The sequence below is a fragment of the Megascapheus bottae genome, chromosome 3 (assembly GCF_031878675.1).
Source record: "Megascapheus bottae isolate mThoBot1 chromosome 3, mThoBot2.hap1, whole genome shotgun sequence".
In the NCBI taxonomy this organism is placed as follows: Eukaryota; Metazoa; Chordata; class Mammalia; order Rodentia; family Geomyidae; genus Megascapheus; species Megascapheus bottae.
The window spans coordinates 46,829,323-46,849,362 of record NC_143511.1 but is presented as its reverse complement, the minus strand read 5'-3'; the positions used below and the strand labels follow the sequence as shown (position 1 = coordinate 46,849,362).

General features: G+C 36.9%; 1 protein-coding gene across 1 annotated transcript in view; it reads right to left on the bottom strand.

Annotated features, from left to right (window-relative positions):
• Positions 1-19,056, bottom strand: part of Cntln (centlein) — a 197,786-nt gene extending 178,730 nt beyond the window's left edge. Inside the window, exons 1-2 of the mRNA XM_090330032.1 lie at positions 18,661-19,056; positions 11,012-11,100 (exon numbers count right to left, since the gene is read on the bottom strand). Of these exons, the coding sequence (XP_090186158.1) occupies positions 11,012-11,100; positions 18,661-19,020 (449 nt within the window). The 5' untranslated portion in view covers positions 19,021-19,056. The remainder of the gene's footprint in view (positions 1-11,011; positions 11,101-18,660) is intronic.
• Between the last annotated feature and the right edge of the window lie 984 nt (positions 19,057-20,040).

The following is a 20,040-nucleotide window of genomic DNA, read 5'->3' as shown; positions in this document are numbered from 1 at the left end:
AATTCCTCACTACCACATACATAGAAAAAGCTGGAGGAGGTGCTGTGGCTCAAGTGATAGAGCATTAACTTTGAGAAAGCCCAAGGACAGTGCTCAGGCCTTGAGTTCAAGTCCCAGGAATGGCAATAAAACATTATAAGCAGGGTCCAACATGACAAAAGCATTCTTAGTTGAAAGGCATAAAGAAATTTCACATATTCTGTCAACTAAGGAATGACAAGCCAGGCGCCAGTAGCTCATGCCTGTAATCAATCCTAGCTACTCAGGAGGCTGAGAGCTGAGGATCATCATTCCAGAACACAAAAGCCCATGTGACTCTTATCTCCAATTAACCACCAAAAAAACAAAAGTGGAGCTATGGCTCAAGTGGTAGAGTGCTAGCCTTGAGCTTAAGAGCTCAAGCCCAGAACTGACCTCCCCCCACCAAAAAGTGACAAATATTTCAAATAGGAAAGAGATGAGATACAAGTATTCCCAGCAAAGTGAAATATGGAAGGCATAGGAAACCTCTGTTCATGTGTCCTTCATCTTCTCTACCTCCCCAATTTCTGAAGACTCTTGATTGTCCTAAGAACTATTAGATTAGCTCTTAATATCATCCACACCTGAAGCAAGTCTCAAAATGTCTCTCAGAAAAAATGAAGGCAAAATGTTAACTAAAAAAAGAAAAAACGTTTAAGCACAAATTTGAAGGCAGTTTTCCATATATGAGTCCAATGATAATTTTAAAAGAAACATTATTTGCTACAGAAAATAGTGATATATCATAGAAATGATTCTATTAGTTAAGAATTTATTTTGTATTAAGTCCTTTAAAGGTAAAAGCCCTATTTCATTTGTAGTCAATTTATTTTATAATTTTTATTTGACTTATTGTTATAGAATATCTATTGGAATAGAAGTTGCTAACATCAATGGAAAATTAAAGCACACAGTTTCTCTTGGAAAATATAATAAGTGTATCAAATTTTTACCACGAGGTAAGTTTCAACAGACAATTATTCTAGAATGGCAATATTCATATTGGCTTACTTTAAGAATGCCAAATAAAGGAATATTTGGCTACAATATTCTATATTGATTTCAAGAGCATACAAAAGAAATACTAATTGTCCTAACTCTCTGCTGGCAGAGAGTATTTTTATGACAGTATTGGGATTTGAACTCTGACCTTAATACTTAGTATTCAGACAGCACACCATTTGAACAATGCTCCCTACCATTTTACTTTAGTTATTATAGAATTCAGCTTGGCAGTTTTGTTCATTCAGGCCTGGACCATGATCCTTTTTATGTCCCCTGCACAAATGGGATGATCAACACATACCAGCACATCCAGCTTATTGGTTGAGATAAAATTTCACTAATTTTTCCAGGGCTAGGCCTCAAATCAGAATCTTCTTCATCACTGTTTCATAAGTAGCAGAGATTATACAGTGAGCACCACTCCCAGCCTGCCCTAAAAATCATGAGATTTAACTAACGACAAAAGATACTTTGTGATTGTTACTTTAATAACATAATTGTTTACAAAAAAATCTTTTGGCACTGTGGCTCAAGGGGTAGGGCGGTAGCCTTCAGCTGAAGAGCTCAGGGACAGCACCCAGGCCCAGAGTTCAAGTTCCATGACTGACCAAAAAAAAAAAAATCTCTTGAAGCTATAATTCTTTGAAAATAATAAAAAATCATTTCCTCTACCATTTCAAATGTTGGCCCAGGAGATCTTAAATCTACCAGGCTTTACATAAAAATGTGCCTAATTGGGGAAAGTTAAGTGTAGGAATCCATTATTTTAATGAATTAATATTACATTAGAAAATGATACAACAAATTCTGCTGAAATTGCTGAACTCTACAAAAGCCAATTCAAAATGGCAATGGAAATTGTAATCATGTTCATAGCAATAATAATATTTATACAAATCACAATTCCAAAGGCTAATTTCTACTTCACACATATCCACATTCATGATATAAAAGCATCTGGATTTAACTTTCTTGTATATTTCATGTTCACTCTTGTAAAGTTTTTATGTACATCAAATTTTGACATCATCAGTTGTAATGATTATATATTTAAATAAAAGTGCTTAAACAGTTAAAATATTTGAAACTTGTTAACATAATACAAATAATAAAAATTAACTAAAAATTCAAATTCCAAAACAGCAAGAATTTCATGTACATGAACATATGACTGATAATTTTTCAAATAATAAAGTTCATTTAAGATTTCGAGAAGCCAAATAAGTGTGTTGGTAGATGAGTGTAATCGAAAAACTAGAAAGCTGAGATAAAATATCTAAAGTGCAAAACCAGCCTGAGCCAACATGTCCAGAGCTGCCTCAACAAGTCAATGAAAAGAAAATAGTTTTGAAAATTTCAAAAACTCATTCTATTAGTGACACACCAATATAACTTAATGATTTTAATAACATTTCTTTTGAAAATAAAATTAATCTCCAATATGCTATTATTAGTAGTATTTCATAACATCAGTGTGAAACTTCAAAAAACAGTTGAGAATGGTTCCATTTCAACCAGAAATTATTCATTTTACTTGATTGGTCTTTAATCACAAAATTACATACTTGTCTTCACAAAACAGGTACACTTCTTATCTGATATATACAACTATATCTGAATATTAAAGGAAAATATAAACAATACTATCTTTATGGTGCAAATTAGAAATACCTTTGGGATAAGAAAAGGCCTCCAGGTATTTTCAAATAAGTGGATGCAGAACTGTCTCTCATGTTTAGTTTACTTCATAACTACTTTAAATACTATTGATCCCAGCATTATTTATATGTAGATATATTCAGTCCATTTTCCTTTGGACAAAACCATGAAAATGAACCAACAGGTTATTCTTTATCAATGTTACTATGTTACTACAGATTGTTAGCATATCATGTATATGTTAAGTTAGCACAGATATATTATTTGTTGCTTGAGATTCTGTTTAAACATCTGTATCCTTTTAGTCTTTAAAAAGATTTGTTCACAGATTAACTTTAATATTACAACCTAGGTTTCAAAAGTAAATCACTACAACTCCACTCAATAATATGTTATCAGTTTTTCTCCTAGCTAAATATTCTCTGAACAATGTTACATAATGATAGATTTGTTTAAAAAACATCCTGTAATAGTTCTAAACAAAACTAGTTTTGTTCACGGTATAATGAAGTTCAGACTTATAGATGATTTGAAATATTTGGTCTATTTACAAATCATATTAGATTCATACATGGATTGAAATGTTTGTTTACTAACCATAAATTTATCTCCTCCCATGAATAAAGAACAAATTTCCAATAGCATGATTTCAAATTATATTTAACTTTTAAAATTTATAGTAAATATGGATTCTAGAATATTTTGAAGACACATATCTTCTCTTATCTTCATGAGAAAATGTGTATGTTTTATAGCTATTAGAACCAATTCTAGCTGTGACCCTGCCATTCTAACACACATCTATAAGCCCAACTAAATAAATAGGGCATATACAAATCAAAACAACTCTGAGATTCCACTTCACTCCAGTTAGAATGGCCATTATCAAGAAATCTAATAACAGGGATATAGCCAGGAGGGATCACTACTACACTGTTGGTGGAAATGTAAACTCGTTCAACTACTATGGAAAGCAGTATGGTGATTCCTCAAAAGACTAAACATAGAGCTCTCCTATGAAGCAGCAATCCCACTCCTTGACATTTATCCCAAACATCCAGAAAGAACGACATACTAAATCCACTAGCACAATGATGTTCATTGCAGCACTATTTACCATAGCAAAGATATGGAACCAACCCAGATGTCTCTCAGTTGATGAGTGGATCAACAAGATGTAGTATTTGTACACAATGGAATTCTATGCTGCTGTCAGAAAGAATGACATTGCCCCATTTGTTAGGAAACAGAAAGACTTAGAAAAAATCATATTAAATGAAGTAAGCCAGACTCAAAGGAAAATAGGTTCAATGGTTTCCCTCATTTGTCATAATTAGCATAAACCTTGGATTCTCTAGGCGAGGATTACAATGGGGCAAAAACTAGGTACATAAGGCCATATAGGATGAGGCTAAATGAAAAGACCTCCAAGATATAGAAACAAGAGCCATATATGACTGTTGTTATTAATGTACTATGTTATTTCTCATCTCTTTTGTTGTGCCATGGTTATCTCATATTGTTACAATATCTTACCTTGTTATCTGATATATTGTATATATGTTTATTTGAAATAGGATCGGGAAGGGGGAAAACAAGATGACAGGAGGGGGTAAGGGGATGGAAATGGGGACAAAAACATGAGAAGGGGTAGCAATTATTATTAAGTAATGCACCTTCTATCTGGTGAATATAATGTAACCCTTCTATCAATTACAATAAATATATATATATAAATAGGGCATATAAACAAAATAAATATTTCTCTCTAGGACATAATCCTTGTAATAGGCTAGCTGATATATTGATTAAACTTAGAATTCAAAAGGAAAAAAGTTATGAATAACAGATGAAGGCTGTCCTGCCATGGAAGGAGAACAGTGATAAAAAATAAGTCTCAGGTGTCTGACACACTCTGAATAAAATCTTCAGCTATGAAACTTTTAGAAACCTATTCTAAGCAATAGGCTGCAATGAAATCAATTACCCACTCAATTAACTCACCAAGTACAGTAGAAAAGGAAGACAAAAAAAAGGAAAATGGATTCAAAGTGTTTTCCCTATTCTCTCTTAAAACACATCTAAAACCCCAGGATACTATATACTAAACAAATATAAAGTAACTTCTGATAGTAGAGGTGGATATGCACTGCTGATTTTTATAATTCAACACAAATAAAACAAACTCTTAACAAGCTGCTATCGAAAAAAAGAGAAATGATGCCCAGTATGTCAGTTTACAATCCCACTAATTAGGAGCCCAAGGCAGGAGAATCACAAGTTCAAGGCCAGTGTGAGCCACATAAAGTTTAAGGCCAGCCTGTGCTACAAGAAGGGAGGGTAGAGAGAGGAACAAATAAAGGGAGGACAAGAGGACAGACAGTAAGAAGGAAACAAGAGAGAGACAGAGACAGAGACAGAGACAGAGACAGAGACAGAGACAGAGACAGAGACAGAGAGAGAGAGAGAGAGAGAGAGAGAGAGAGAGAGAGAGAGAGAGAGAGAGAGAGAATAGAGGAAGAGAAAGTGGCAAGAGAGGAAAAGAAGGGAAGGGAAGTCTACCTTAAAGTGTAACTAAGTTGGATTACTCCAAAAATTATTTATTTATTGGCTTTTATTTTCAGGAAGCCTTCATAGGGCTTAAATTCAGAGCATGGACACTGTCCCTGGACCTTTATGCTCAATATTAATACTAAACCATTTGAGCTGTGACTCCATTTGTAGCATTTAGGTAATTAATTGGAGATTGGAATCTCACAGATTTTCCTGCTTCAACTCATGATCCTCAGATCTCAGCTTTCTAAGAAGCTAGGATTACACATGAGACACTGGTGCCAAGTCATAAATTATTCATAAAACAATTTTGTGTGGGGTGGGGGGAGGAGGTCATGAGGCTTGAACTGGGCCTAGGTGCTGTCCCTGAGTTGTTCAGCTCAAAGCTACTGCCCTACCTTTGAACCAAGCCCTACTTTCTGTTTTCTAGAGATTAATTGGATATAAGAGTCTCAGGTCTTTTTGTGCCTGGGCTGGCTTTAAACCTTGATCCTCGGATCACAGCCTTCTGAGTAGCTAGGATTACAGGCTTGAACCATGGCGCCCAGCTTCATAATACAATTTTAACAGAAAAATAATAGTACTTTCTTTTGTTTTACTCCAAACTCAAAATAGCAATTGTAGACACAACTTGTATTGTTATTTTTAAAAGCCAAGATAAATTTTGAGTCTAAGACAAGAAAACATATTTAACATCTATTTGAACAGTTCAAGCTCCTGTAATTCCTAATACACTGATGTTCTATGGAACGCCACTCACTTTTCTTCAATGTTTACTACTACTGTCTCTTGAAATTATAATATATCCTTATACATTCAAAGGGAAAATACAGTAGTTGTACTCCTATACTAATAATAGAAAGCAAAATTTAAATACAAACTCTACTATGGCAGCAGTAGGTCATTAAATAAATCAAAATTATAGACAAATTCAAGTATCTACAAATCAAAGATGATATTTTACACAAACATAGAAATATTTGTGTGATATTCAACTAGGGAAACTGAAACTTTATTTTCAGAAACAAACTTTTGATTATTTAAAAAAGAATGTGAGGACCGTTCTATATATTCTATATCGAGATCAAGAAAAGAAATAATTGTATTAATAAAAATATTGTTATCATAATATTTACCAAAAGCTATTACAAATTGTCTCTATAAGTGTCTTTTCCACTAGACAGTAATCTTTAAGTGAACAGCTTGTAGCATAATGTTTAACAGATGATAGTCCCTTGATACTCTCTTAAAGAATAAATATAGTATAGTATAGATATCTGTTTAAATTATGACCATGCATGTCCATTGTCATAATATCACAGGGCACTCAAGTATAGAACTTACAAATTTTCTCCAGAACTTCATTAAGAAAGTCATAGAATTTTTACTAGCTACCTTTAACCTGAATTTCACCAAATTATTTTCTTCAGTGTCCTATATTTTCTTTATCTCAACATGAAGACGTAAAATAGAACTTACATACAAAAGAAATCAATAAGATGTTCAGAACTGAAATACTAAGAGCCAAGATAAAATATTTGGAAGTTTAGGACACAGAGGAATTACTGGATTTGAGTGACACTGCAAAAGAGAAAGTGACTGAACTTGAGAATTGATTTTCTGTTCAAAAACATACCAAAAGATATCAAAGATTACCCTCAAGATGTGAAATTTAGACAAAAGCAAGTCTATGGTAGTCAGAAAGTTAGGTAGTAAAATAACTCAAAGGAAAAAACCAATAACTTCTATATATACTGAAGTTGAAGGGCACCATAGGACATGAAATAGAAATGCCATAGGCAATGGAAACAGAAAGACATATGAAAGAAAAAGTCCACAAAACAATACAAAAAGGCTCTAAGATTTCATGCATACAAAATAACAGAAGTGCTCTTCTTTTACCTTTCAAATTAGTGGAAATTAAAAGCTTGAAAATAACATGCCCATGATATAGCGGAATCAGGAACCTTGTCACACTGATGGTCAAAATAAAAATTATTACAACTCTCTAAATTGATGATTTGGTGGTACCTACCACAACTTCAATTATATCTTTTGATCCAAGGTGTCAGTTGCACATTGCTGAATAAAAAATTACTCCCAAATGTACAATAAACAAATTACCCAAATCAATTCCCCAAAGAAACAAATAGATGAAAACTATAAACAGACAGACAGACAGAGAGAGAAATACATAATGCCTAAGAGAAATGGTCTATGGGCAAACTACAAATGAAAAAAAAAAACAGCTATTTAAGAAAATCTGTCATAAAGTAAGAAAAACAATAGTCTGTGTTATCTGAACCAAACCATCACCCTCCAGTCACCCTTCTAGCTCATCAGGATGGAGATTCAAGACATCTGCAGATGAAAATCAGTTTCCCTCTCTCCCATCCCGTTCTTAGCTGGAAAAGTACCAGTAATTCTTATCTTGCTTGAGTTATAATTGAGGCCACAGTTCAACTCAGATATGGTTATGCCTAGCCCTAAATCATGCAGTTTCTAGTTTAGGTGAAGTACACTGAGGTTCAAATGCCTTTGCCTCAGCTTGTGATAAAATTTTCTGCCTTACCAGCTGTAGTCACATGTAAGACCTCCAAAATGCTTGGAACATTTCCGCTTTTTAAGTTGATTTGTCTCAGGTATGTTACAGTCATGCAAAGTTGATTATACTTATTTGCTATAGTGAAGCCCAACTAGCACACATCTTTCAGGAAAACCTGGTGCTAGCTAGGTCCCTCACACAAATCATTCCAATCAATACCTGAAGCATTTTTAGCTGCATAGTTTTGAGAAAGGATCTCTCTTTTTGCCTGGTTTTGCCTGGACCACAATCCTCCCAGGCTTCTTACTATAGCTGGGATGATAGGCCTGCATTACCATGCTAGATATTGATTGACACTGGGTCTCTCTTCCTTCCTTCTTTCATTTATTTATTTATTTATTTATTTATTTATTTATTTATTTATTTATTTGCCAGTCCTGTGGCTTGAAATCAGGGCCTGAATACTGTCCTTGGGTTTTTTTTCTCAAGGTTACCACTCTACCACTTGAGCCACAGCACCACTACCAGCTTTTTCTGTCTATGTAGTACTGAGGAATTGAACCCAGGTCTTGTGCATGGTAGGCAACCTACCAGTAAGCCACTCTGCCACTCTCCTGGCTCAACACTGGGTCCATGTAACATTATTTTTGCCCTGATGGTCTCTAACCATGTCTTTTCCCAATCTCTACCTACAAAGTCTACAGGATTAGAAGCATAAGCCACAAGTTCCAATAAATGTATTTCTTTTTTCTCATATATTTTTATTGTAATTAATAGAAGGGATACATTATATTCACCAGATAGAAGGTGCATTACTTCACATACATTGATACCCTTTCTCATGTCTTGGTCCCCATTTCACTCCACCCATCCCTACCCCCCACTAATTTTTTTAACAGATCCAAAGAAATGAATAATTTAGAAAATTATGATGGGAAAGAGCAAAAGACAAACAGCTTCAGTAACTTATATTAAAAAATAGTAACTAGTATAAATGCATACATTTGGAATTCTGAAAGGAGAGAAAGGAAAAAAACAGTGAAACAGAAAAATAATATTTTAAGAAACAATTACACCAAATTTACAAGTACAAAAAATCACTTTATTTTTTTTTCAAAAAACCTTAATGAATCCAAGGCTGAAAGAATCCAAAGATAATAATATTTAGATGTTGCATCCTAGTTGACTGCTAAACAGCTAAGATGAAATCATACAAGAGAAAGAAAACATTATGTATGAGAATAATAACATCGAATAGTTTTTCTTCTCATCAAAAATAATGGGGCCCAAGAGATAAAAGTAAAATTTTTAAAATTATTGCAAGCAAATCAGATTTCTATATCTAGTGAAAATAATCTTCTGATGTGCAAGAGAAATAGACATTTTACATATAAACAAAATATGAGAAAAAAATTCTCCTCAGAGATCTGTGGAACTCCCCAAAGTTATTTTTGCTTTGTAGAGTATTTTTTCCCTTCTAGAAATTAAGAGAAGAAATAAAAAATGCTTTCAAAAATCTTTAATGTAATTTTATCAGCTTTATGTTATTTTATTCTTTCTGATGCAAGAAATGTATTTCTAACAATTCTCCAAGTATGTATCATACACAGTAACCCTTAAATCATTTTGATAAAGCACTTATCTCCAAAAATATCTCATTATACATCTTAATGGCAAAAGCTTTCGAGTATTTATCTCTAATATAGGTATACTTATTTATAAATTATGTATACTTACTTATAAATTATATATTTTTCTATACAAACATATACTAAGTATATTATAAATATAAAAAGTAGAAATTGTTAAGAATGAAAAATGACCTCACAATATTGTAATATTTGTTCCTGCTTAACTAAGAAGAAAGTAAAAATTCAGGATACATTTTTTTAAATTGGAAAAAATTAACAAGTAAAAGGAGCACATAAAGAAAAAAATGACAATTATACTCCAAACGCTTCTCTAGAATATTTATATTTATTCTGTTTCAAATAAAATAGAGAAAGGTAGACAGAGGTCACATTTAATCTCAATAATGACTGAAGAAGCAATAAGGATGCTTCAACAGAAGATTTAATTCTGATCATCAAAGGAAAAAAATGGATTTATAAATTAAACATACAAGGAACATGAAGATAAATGGGGAACAGTATTTTAGAAATTTGCAACTATCATGAATGATGAAAATAGAGATATATCACAGGTTTTAACAAGTCAAATTATAAACAATACTGGAATGATCTGGGGGGGTAGAGACTCCAAAATTGAACATAGGTTAGTTTATGAAAAATGATATTCCGATTATATGATCATGATCACAATAAAGAAAAAGGGAAGAGTGTTAGACCTTTGGCATGGATAGGAAAAAAATAAAATGTATTGATATGGAAAAAAAAGAAAAAGGGAAAGGTATCCATATGTTTAGCTCTCATTTAGAAAGTACTATGAAGTGTATTTAACAGGAAAGCAAATGTTATAATTGCTATACAAAATGTCATGGAACTACAGCACACCAAATGCTTGATAAGGAGTATCTAGCATCATTCCACTGTTTCTAAAGACCAAGGAGAGGCTCAATAATATACTATTAAATGACTATGCATACCGGAGTATAACTGAAATCTCTCAACTTGTTTGAGAGTATTTCTCTAGTGCAAGGTCATCCCAGCTTTCAAGTACATACTGAAATTATCTAAAGGGAAAACTGAGACAGATCTAGAAGTTTCCTACAAGGACAGTCTATGAAGTAAGAAGCAAACAACAGGGACTCCTCAAATTATGCCTGTAATCCTAGGTACTCAGGAAGCTGAAATCTGAGGATCACAAGCCAAAGCCAGACTGGACAGGAAAGTCAGTGAAACTCCTATCTCTAACTATCGAAAAAGCCAGAAATGGAGCTGTCCCTCAAGTTGTAGAGAGCTAATCCTAAACAAAAAAGCTCAGGGATAATGCCTAGGCCTCCTCCCACCCCCACTTCACACTCACATATACAAACAATAGCCAAATCATAGAACTAGGTCTTACTTGCAAACTATCCAGATATATCAGAATATGAATAGGGCCTATCCATGCTTAGGGAATAGACATTTCTTAGAATAATCCAATAATTATAATATTCTGGTTTGAAAACCAGGGTAGTCACTTTAAGATAGTAATGGCAAGTTTTTAAGGTTAATACTGAAGAGAAATACATTTTTTAAAAAGCTGGAAAAAATCTTGAGAGCTCACCTTTCCACAACCAAACTGACAGCCTGTGTGAGATCTGGGTTTGCTACCTGAAGTCGTTTCCACAAAGACCATACAAATTCTTTGTCAGCCTTAAAGAAATTAAAGACATTTTAAGTGAATTGCTTTTTACTTCTACCAGAGAAGATATTACAATATACTTACAAATTGAAAAAGAAAACATAATTAAGCCATTATTATCCTCATGGATATCCAATGGATTTTTTTAAAAGTATAAGAGGAAAGATAATAGTAGTGCACGATCAGTTTTAGTATTTCAACCACTCACAATTTGGGATGCAAATGTTGGAATACAGAATATCAAGGTAATTTTACTCCAGAAAGAAATTACCCTGTGGCTACTGCTCTCCTTTCACCACCACACCTAGCTATTATTAAGATGAAGGTTTCATGAACTTTTTGCCTGGGATAACCTCAAACCATGATCCTCCTTCTGTCCATCTTCTTATTAGGTAGAATTACAGGTCTGAACCCACCGGAACTCAGCTTAATAAAATGCATTTGTATGCACAGGTGGGCACATAATAGTGTACACTGTCAATAATTTGGGGGAAAAATACTAAGTTTTAACCAGGTGCTGATGATGCACAAGTGTAATCATAGCTACTCAGGATCAGATGGAAGAATCAGGGTTCAAAGCCAGCCAGGGCAGGAAAGTTTGTGAGACTCTTATCTCCACTTAACCACAAAAAAATAAATAAACAAAAATAACCTAGAAGTGGAGGTTTGGCTCAAGTGTTAGAGTACTACCTTGAGCAAAATAGCTCAGGGACAGCACCCAGGACCTGAGTTTAAGCCCCAGGAGAAGCATCCAAAAGAAAAAATAAAAAAAAGTAAATTCTTTGGCAAGTAGTAATTCTACAAGCAAATTGCACAAATATTGTTGAGTCTCTGTTATTTAAAGTTTGTATTGTCTTCAATATGGAATATACCTTTGGTTACTAAAAATCCTCTTTCACACTCAAAAAAATAAAGCCCGTTTAAAAAAAAAAAAAACACATGGCTGGGAGTTTGGCCTAGTGGTAGTGTGCTTGCCTAGCATGCACAAAGACCAAGGTTCGATTCCTTGGTACCACATACATAGAAAAAAGCCGGAAATAGTGCTGAGGCTCAAGTGGTAGAGCTCTAGCCCTGAGAAAGTCCAAGGACAGTGCTCAGGCCCTGAGCTCAAGCCCAGGACTGGCAAAAAAAAAAAACAAAAAACAAAAAAACAGAAACAGTTTCCAAGTAGTACCAGACACCATTAAAACAAAGAAACTGTCGTCAGTTTAATCCCATGATCATCTCCCTTCCTTTGGTCACTCGTTTCAGAAAGTCTAAAATAGGACTGAGACTGGCAGCCTAAACAAGTGTGCAACCCTGAGTTCAAACCCTACTATTGCCCCGCAAAAAAGTTAAAACAATCTTGTAAATGACTCATGTATCTTTATTCTTACTATAAAATTTCCAACCAGAATTAAATAACTTAAACTTGAAATTAAAATTCTTAACTTTCTCACAGGGTTGGTAAAATTCAGTCTGTGAAAAAGGTGATGGAGTCTAGGTGATTTCCTTCTGCATATCCTTAAACATAGAATGGTTTTTGCCTTTTATTTATCAACTTCCATAGAAAAGGAGACCATCTGAGAAAACACACTCAAACTGCATCTTTAAAAAAACAAAAACTAGCTTATCTGATAGAATAGGCTACTAAAACCAGAATTTTTTGAGTTCAAAACCCAGAACTACCAAAAAAAAGTTAAACCTAATTACACAACAGATTGTGTTGGTGATGCTGTTTTCTCTTTTTAAAAGGTTGGCCAAAGTTTCAAATCACCTAAATTGCTCAAACAAAATGAATCTGTTAATTCTCTTACCCTATACTTTCATGTTATACACTTTCAAAAAGTTACTTTCTGTTTCGTCTTCAGAGAAGACTCTCTTTAAGTCTTTGGCCAATTTTTTAATGGGATGGTTGTTACTTTGGAGATTAGTTTTGGAGTGATTCAATTTTTTGAGCTGTTGATAATTTTAGATATGAGGCCTTTGTCCGCTGTATGGTTGGTGAAGATCTTCTCCCACTCTGTAGGCTTCCTAATTAATTTACTAGCTATGCCCTTTGCCATACAAAAGCTCTGCAGTTTATTGCAGTCCCACTTATCCAGCCTTTCTCTGATTTGTTGTGATTCTTGGTCCTTATTAAGAAAGTTTCGACTTGTGCCAAGGAGGCCTAGTGTATCTTCTATTTCTTCTTGTAAAGTTTTCAGTGTGTCAGCTTTTACGTCCAGGTCTTTGATCCATTTGGAGTTAATTCTAGTGCAGGGTGACAAAGAAGAATCCAACTTTTAGTTTTCTGCAGGTGCTTAACCAGTTCTGCCAGCACCATTTGTTGAAGAGGCTATCTTTCTTCCATTCTATTTTTTTGGCTCCCTTGTCAAAGATTAGGTGGCGATAGGTCTGTGGTTTAATATCTGAGTCCTCAGTTCTACTTCATTGGTCTTCAGGCCTGTTCTTGTGCCAGTAACAAGCTGTTTTGATCATTATAGCTCTGTAATAGAGTCTAAAGTTTGGAATTGAAATTCCTCCTGCGCTGTTCTTTCTGCTAAGAAGTGTTTTTGCTATACGGGGTCTTTTATTATTCCATATGAAATTTTGGATTGCCTCTTCTATTTCTTTAAAGAATGACATTGGGATATTGATGGGTATTGCATTGAATTTGTAGATAGCCCTTGGCACGATTGTCATTTTCACGATATTGATTCTTCCAATCCAGGAGCATGGGAGGTTTTTCCATTTCCTCAGTTCTGCTTTAATTTCCTTTTTCAGGGTTTTAAAGTTTTCATCAAAAAGGTCCCTTACATTCTTAGTTAAGCTAAAAATGGCCTATAGACACATGAAGAAATGCTCAACATCTCTGGTCATAAAAGAAATGCAAATCAAAACAACTCTAAGATTCCACCTCACTTCAGTCAGAATGGCCAGGATCAGGAAAACTAATAACAACAGATGATGGAGGGGATGTGGCCAGGAGGGATCACTACTACACTGTTGGTGGGAGTGCAAACTCCTTCAACCACTATGGAAAGCAGTATGGCAGTGCCTCAAGAGGCTAAACATAGAGCTCCCCTATGACCCAGCAATTCCACTACTTGGCATTTACCCAACCATCCAGAAACTAGGGCATACTAAATCCACTAGCACAACAATGTTCACTGCAGCATTATTCACCATAGCAAAGATATGGAACCAACCTAGATGTCCCTCAGTTGATGAGTGGATCAACAAGATGTGGTATTTGTAAACAATGGAATTCTATGCTGCTGTCAGAAAAAACGATATCGCCCCATTTGTTAGGAAATGGAAAGACTAAAAAAAATCATATTAAGTGAAGTAAGCCAGACTCAGAGGAACTCAGGCTCAATGGTTTCCCTCATTTGTCATAATCAGTAGAAACCTTGGGCTCTCCTAGCAGAGATTTGCAATAGAGCAAAACCTTGAAACATAAGGCCATATAGTATGAAGCTAATTGAAAGGACCTCCAGGATACTGAAACAAAAGCCATATAATGAATGATTGTTGTCCTTAATGTACTGTTATCTCTCATCTCTTTTGCTGTCCCTTGGTTATATCATATTGTTACAGTATCTCATTTTGTTATGATATATTGGATATATTTGTATTTGGTTATTTAAAATTGGATAGGGAAGGGGGAAAACCAAGATGGGGGGTTGGGGGGGAGGGTAATGGGGACCAAGACATGTGAAAGGGTATCAATGTATGTGAATTAATGCACCTTCTATCTGGCAAATATCATGTAACCCTTTTATTAATTACAATAAAAATATTTTTAAAAAAGTTTCATCATTAAATCTGATAATAAATCTATCTCGCTTACTTCTAAATAATTTTTACTCAGAATTGGTTAATAAGTTTATGAAATATTTTGGGCTGCTAGCAAAACAATGGATAACCTGTGAGGTGCTAGCATCTCATACCTGCAATCCTAGCTCTCAGAGGCTGAGAGCTGAAGATTGTAGACTGGAACCAGTCCAGGCAGACAAATGTATAAGATCTTTATGACCAATGAATCAGCAAAAAGACAAAACTGAAGGTGTGGCTCAAATGGTAGGGTGAAAAATCTGAGTGAGAACATGAGGACATGAGTTCATACCCCACTACTGGTATATACAGAAAAAGAAAAAAGAACTCTACAAATGGTAATGAAAGTGCACATAACCATCCTACAAGTATTCTCTGTGACAAACAATACATTCTGGAGAAATATATTCAAAATTAATATGATGAATTAGATTTAAAACTAATGAAGTCATAAATATTTCTGAAGTGAAAATTACAAGAATGAGCTCTTGTACTCTTACTAACAGAAGCACTTGTTCTCAATTACCTCTTTACTCCAGACATTCCAATGGAATAGAATAGCGTATGGAATCACACATACATCTTCCCTTACCTATCACATATGACTGAATTCCCGTAAGTTAAGTGTGAAAATAAAAATAAATAAATAAAAAAGCAGCAACTACAAGGGAAAAACAAGGGAGGTGGTAACAATATTTGAAAAGTAATGTACTCATTACCTTATGTATTGTAACCCCTCTATACAACACTTGGACAATAAAATAAAATTTTAAAAAACAAACAACTACTTAGGCTCATGGACTAATGATAACAGGGTTTGGGGGACTTTTTTCCCAAAACTTCAGGTTTGCTCCCACTTCACAGTTTGAAATTAATGTAGGTCTCAATAGCATTTCTTAAAATAGAGTACAAAACAGGGCTCATGACACACTGCTAAGGAAAATTCCTTTTGCAATCACATGCACATGTACACATATGTAGTTAGCAAGTTAAAATATTGAAACGAACTTACTTTGAATTGCTATTTCTAGCAAAATTTTAATACTTGGTTTTCTCAGGTGCTGTAATTTTTAGAAGAATAAATAACTAAAAGAATTAATTTTAAAAAGATGTAAAAAAATGAGGCTTTAACTTTTTTATAAAACAACTGGGAGTTCCACTATTTCTCCCAAGTCTCCCCAAGAGCAGGAGTCTGGTCTGACTAAAGTTTTATGATGTGGGATGCTGCCAACCTCATTTCATTTCACACTGCTGGAATGTCTATGATCAACCAACAGTATTAATATTACAAAAATCTCAAGAATCATCATTCTAACTTAATTAGGACCATGTCTACATTCTTACATCTGCCTAGAGTATTGCAATCATCCTCCTAGTAGAGATATGTCCAAGGTCACAAAGGCCAATGCCAGGCTGAGAGTCACATTTTTTTAAATGCATTAGCAAGTGCTGAAGGCATGGCTCAAGTAGTAGAGAGAGACAACAAAGAAAGCAAACTGACAAAGCATAAGCCTGAGTTCAAAGTCTGCAAAAAAAAAAAAAAACAAATTAAAGATGTAATAGTGAATTGATTTAAGAGAAGGTATCCATCAGACTGCTTTCAACAGACTGACTCCCTGAATCAAAGTTCCTTAGTTGGCTAATGTCATAGCTACCAGGAGTAAGGATAGGGAGAATGAAGAAAATTTGGGCAAATAGTATTTTAGATTATGACTTTATCAAAATGTTTTATATCATGCATTCACATTTTTAAACTCCCCAAGTGTGAAGGTTAACTTACACAAACTTTAGTTTGTTGGTGTCTTTTATTTCTCGTTTGCTCCTTTGCCAGTGAAGAACAGAAAAATGGAAAAAGCCTAACATATACAGCCCCTAAAATTTATTTAAGGTACATTAAATTTGAACACGATTATCCTGTTTTTATAGCCTTGAGTCAGCAAAGATTGCCCAACAAGAAAAAAAAATACAAGTCAATGAATTTCATTATTTCATCAATCTAAATTGATAATACTGTTCAAACTGGCCCTGGTATTAAGCAGTCTCAACTGTTTAATTTTTTTTGCCAGTCCTGGGCCTTGAACTCAGGGCCTGGGCACTGTCCTTGGGCTTTCTCAAGGCAAAAGCTCTACCATATGAGCCACAGCACCATTTCTGGCTTTTTTCTACATATGTGGTACCAAGGAATCAAACCCAGGTCTTCGTGCATGCTAGGCAAGCACTCTACCACTACCCTTAACTGTTAATCTTTGAGTGACTAAAAGAGGTGTGGTTAAACATTGTACCAGTGTCTCACACTTGTAATCCTAGCTGAAGCTGAGGTATGAGGATTATAGTTGGAAGCCAGTCCAGGCAGGCGATTTTTTTTTCTTTTTCTTTTTCTTTTTTTTTTGCCAGTCCTGGTGCTTGAACTCAGGGCCTGAGCTCTGTCCCTGGGTTTTCTTTCAAGGGAAGCACTCCACCACTTGAGCATAGCACCACTGCTGGCTTTTTCCATGAATGGGATACAGAGGAATCGAACCTGGGATTTCCTGCATGCTAAGCACAAACTCTGCCACTAGAGGTGGAGTTGTGGCTCAAGTGGCAGAGCAAATAGCATTGTGTAAAAAATGCTGAGGGAACAGTGGGGAACAGTCCCAGAACTGAACTCACACAAAAGGAAAAAAAAAAAAAAAAAGACCTATTGTGTTTTTGCTACCAGGCACAGTGGCTCAATCCTATAATCACTAATTAGGGGCTGAAATGGAGAGATAGAGGGACTACAGTTCAAGAGTAACAGTAACAATAAGTTGTTAAAGTTTAAAGACTCCTTTTTAAAGGCATGTGTGGGAGATACAGAACTGTCATCTGAGTGACAAGTGGAAGCACAAATAGGAGTACTGCAGTCCAAGACTACATAAAGCAAGATTATCTTTGGGGGAAAAAAATCAGTGTGAAAAAAAGCTCACAGAGTGGCTCAAAGGGTAGAGCAACCGACTGAGTAAACAGTAACATTTAATTTCCTGACCCCGTTTTCTTTTTTGAGAAAAAAAAAATCTGGTAAAACAAAGAAAACTTTGGTGCTAAGGTAAAATTAAATCTCTATGAGCATAAAGACAATCAAGCTCATCTTTAATACTATATTACACAAAAGTCTGTAAATATTAGGAAAGTTGTGTTAGTGCAAATTGATTTAGCAAATGTTTTTCCCCCAGGCAAGATCACACAAAATGCTATTCCTCATAGACTATGGAGTTCTGATAGTGGGAAATAAATGAGTATCATCATCCATCATCTAGCTGTGTGAAGTCCCCAGACTGGGAACTTAAAAAATAATAATAAAATTAAAATAAATATTACATCATGGGCGTGTGTTTACATCTGACATTGAATAGTGTTGAGAACACGGACAAGTGTGAGTCTGAGGCCTTCAAAGTAGCTACTTCATCCATGAATTTTTATCACCAGTGTTTACACTTTCCTCTTCCATTCCCAGAACGCATTCCGCTACTGGGCACCAGATACCAACTACAGATAGGGTTTGGAAGCTGGGCTTGGCGGAGGGGATCGTCCGTGGGACGAAGCCAAACCTGGGGTCCCCTCCCGCGCCCCAGCTCCCACCCCAGGTTGGACGTTGAAAGGAGGAGCCAGAGGGCGTGGCGGGCGCCCGGGGCAGGTGTGTCCGCAGCCCCAGGTGAGGCCCCCGGGCCAGAAGGCCGAGTCTCCGCCCCGCGGGGCGCGCCCGCCGGGGGTCGGCCCCGCCGAGGAGGCCCAGGCGGGCGGCAGGTCCTCGGTACCTGACACAGGGCCAGCTCCTCCTTCACGCCGCTCAGCTCTTCCTCCAGCAGCTGCGTGCGGACCACCTTCACCTCCTCCACCGAGTCGCCCTCCGGCCGCCGGGCCCCCGCGGGCGTGCTGAGGAGCGGAGCGGGAGACGGGGCCGCCCCCGCCGGCCTCCGCCGGGCCCCCGACCCTTCCTCGCCCCTCCACAGCATGTCACACTTATCCGCCACCACCTCCCGCGCTCCGCCGGAGAGGCCCGAGGCCTCGCTGCGCACGGTGTGGGCCTCGGTCCTCCTCCCTCCGCGTGGGGACCGGGGGCCCAGTGACCGCGCTGGAGGTGGAGGGGCAGGCGACGCCGACGAGCGCGCCGCCATGACCGCGGCTCCTAACGGGTCAAGTTCCCTCTTGGAAACTCCACCTCCGCTTCCCCATCACGGCCAGCCCGGGGCGCCGCGCTGCGCATGCGCGGGCCTTTTCCCGCCTTGGCGCGCGCCGCGTCTCGCGCTCGCGGGTCCTGGCCGGCTTCCCACGGGATAGGCTCCCCCGCCCGGGCGGGACCCTCGTGCTGCGCATGCGCCCTGGCCGGAGGCCTTAGACACTTTGGGTAATGGCTGCCCTGTCCTGTCTGTCTGACTGTGTGTGTGTGTGTGTGTGTGTGTGTGTGTGTGTCTGTCTGTCTGTCTGTCTGTCTGTCTGACTGTGTGTGTCCGTCTGTCTCTGTGTGTGTGTCTGTCGGTCTGTCTCTGTGTCTGTCTGCCTGTGTGTGTGTGTGTCTGTCTGTCTGTCTGTCTGCCTGCCTGCCTGCCTGCCTGCCTGCCTGCCTGTCTGTCTGTCTGTCTTCGTGGCCTGCAGTGCCTTTGGCTTGCTTTCAGCACACCTAAAACCCTATTTCTCCACTTAGGCCCTTGCTTCCATCCCACCTCTTAAAAGCCTTCCTAAACAAGCATCTGACCTCAAATGATCCTTAACTTGTGAATTCCTCCTCCTTCAAGGCCACTGCCAACTCTTTTGTCACGTTTCATTGACCGCCCTGAAGTGTTAGTTACAGGGCTAATCTCTCCAAGGCTGCTGTAAGCTCCTTGAGGATCAGGGAATAGGTTTTAGACTTAAATGTTTTCTTCACACCCCTTAGCAAAACTGCCTTACATCCGGCTGACATCCAGCTGACTGATGTCAAGGAGATGTGGAAAGCCTTGTGCTGAGCTGGGACTATCAAACTCAGGTTCCCATTTGAATTGTGATCCTTTCTACACCCTTTTGTCTTTTGTTTTGCAAGAGTCATGATTATTTCCTTTGAGTCTTTATGTCAATTTCTTTATCTGCCGGCTGCATACTAGAATGAGCACGCACCACATTGCCTAATAATTTGGGTCCTTGAAACAATCTGAAATCAA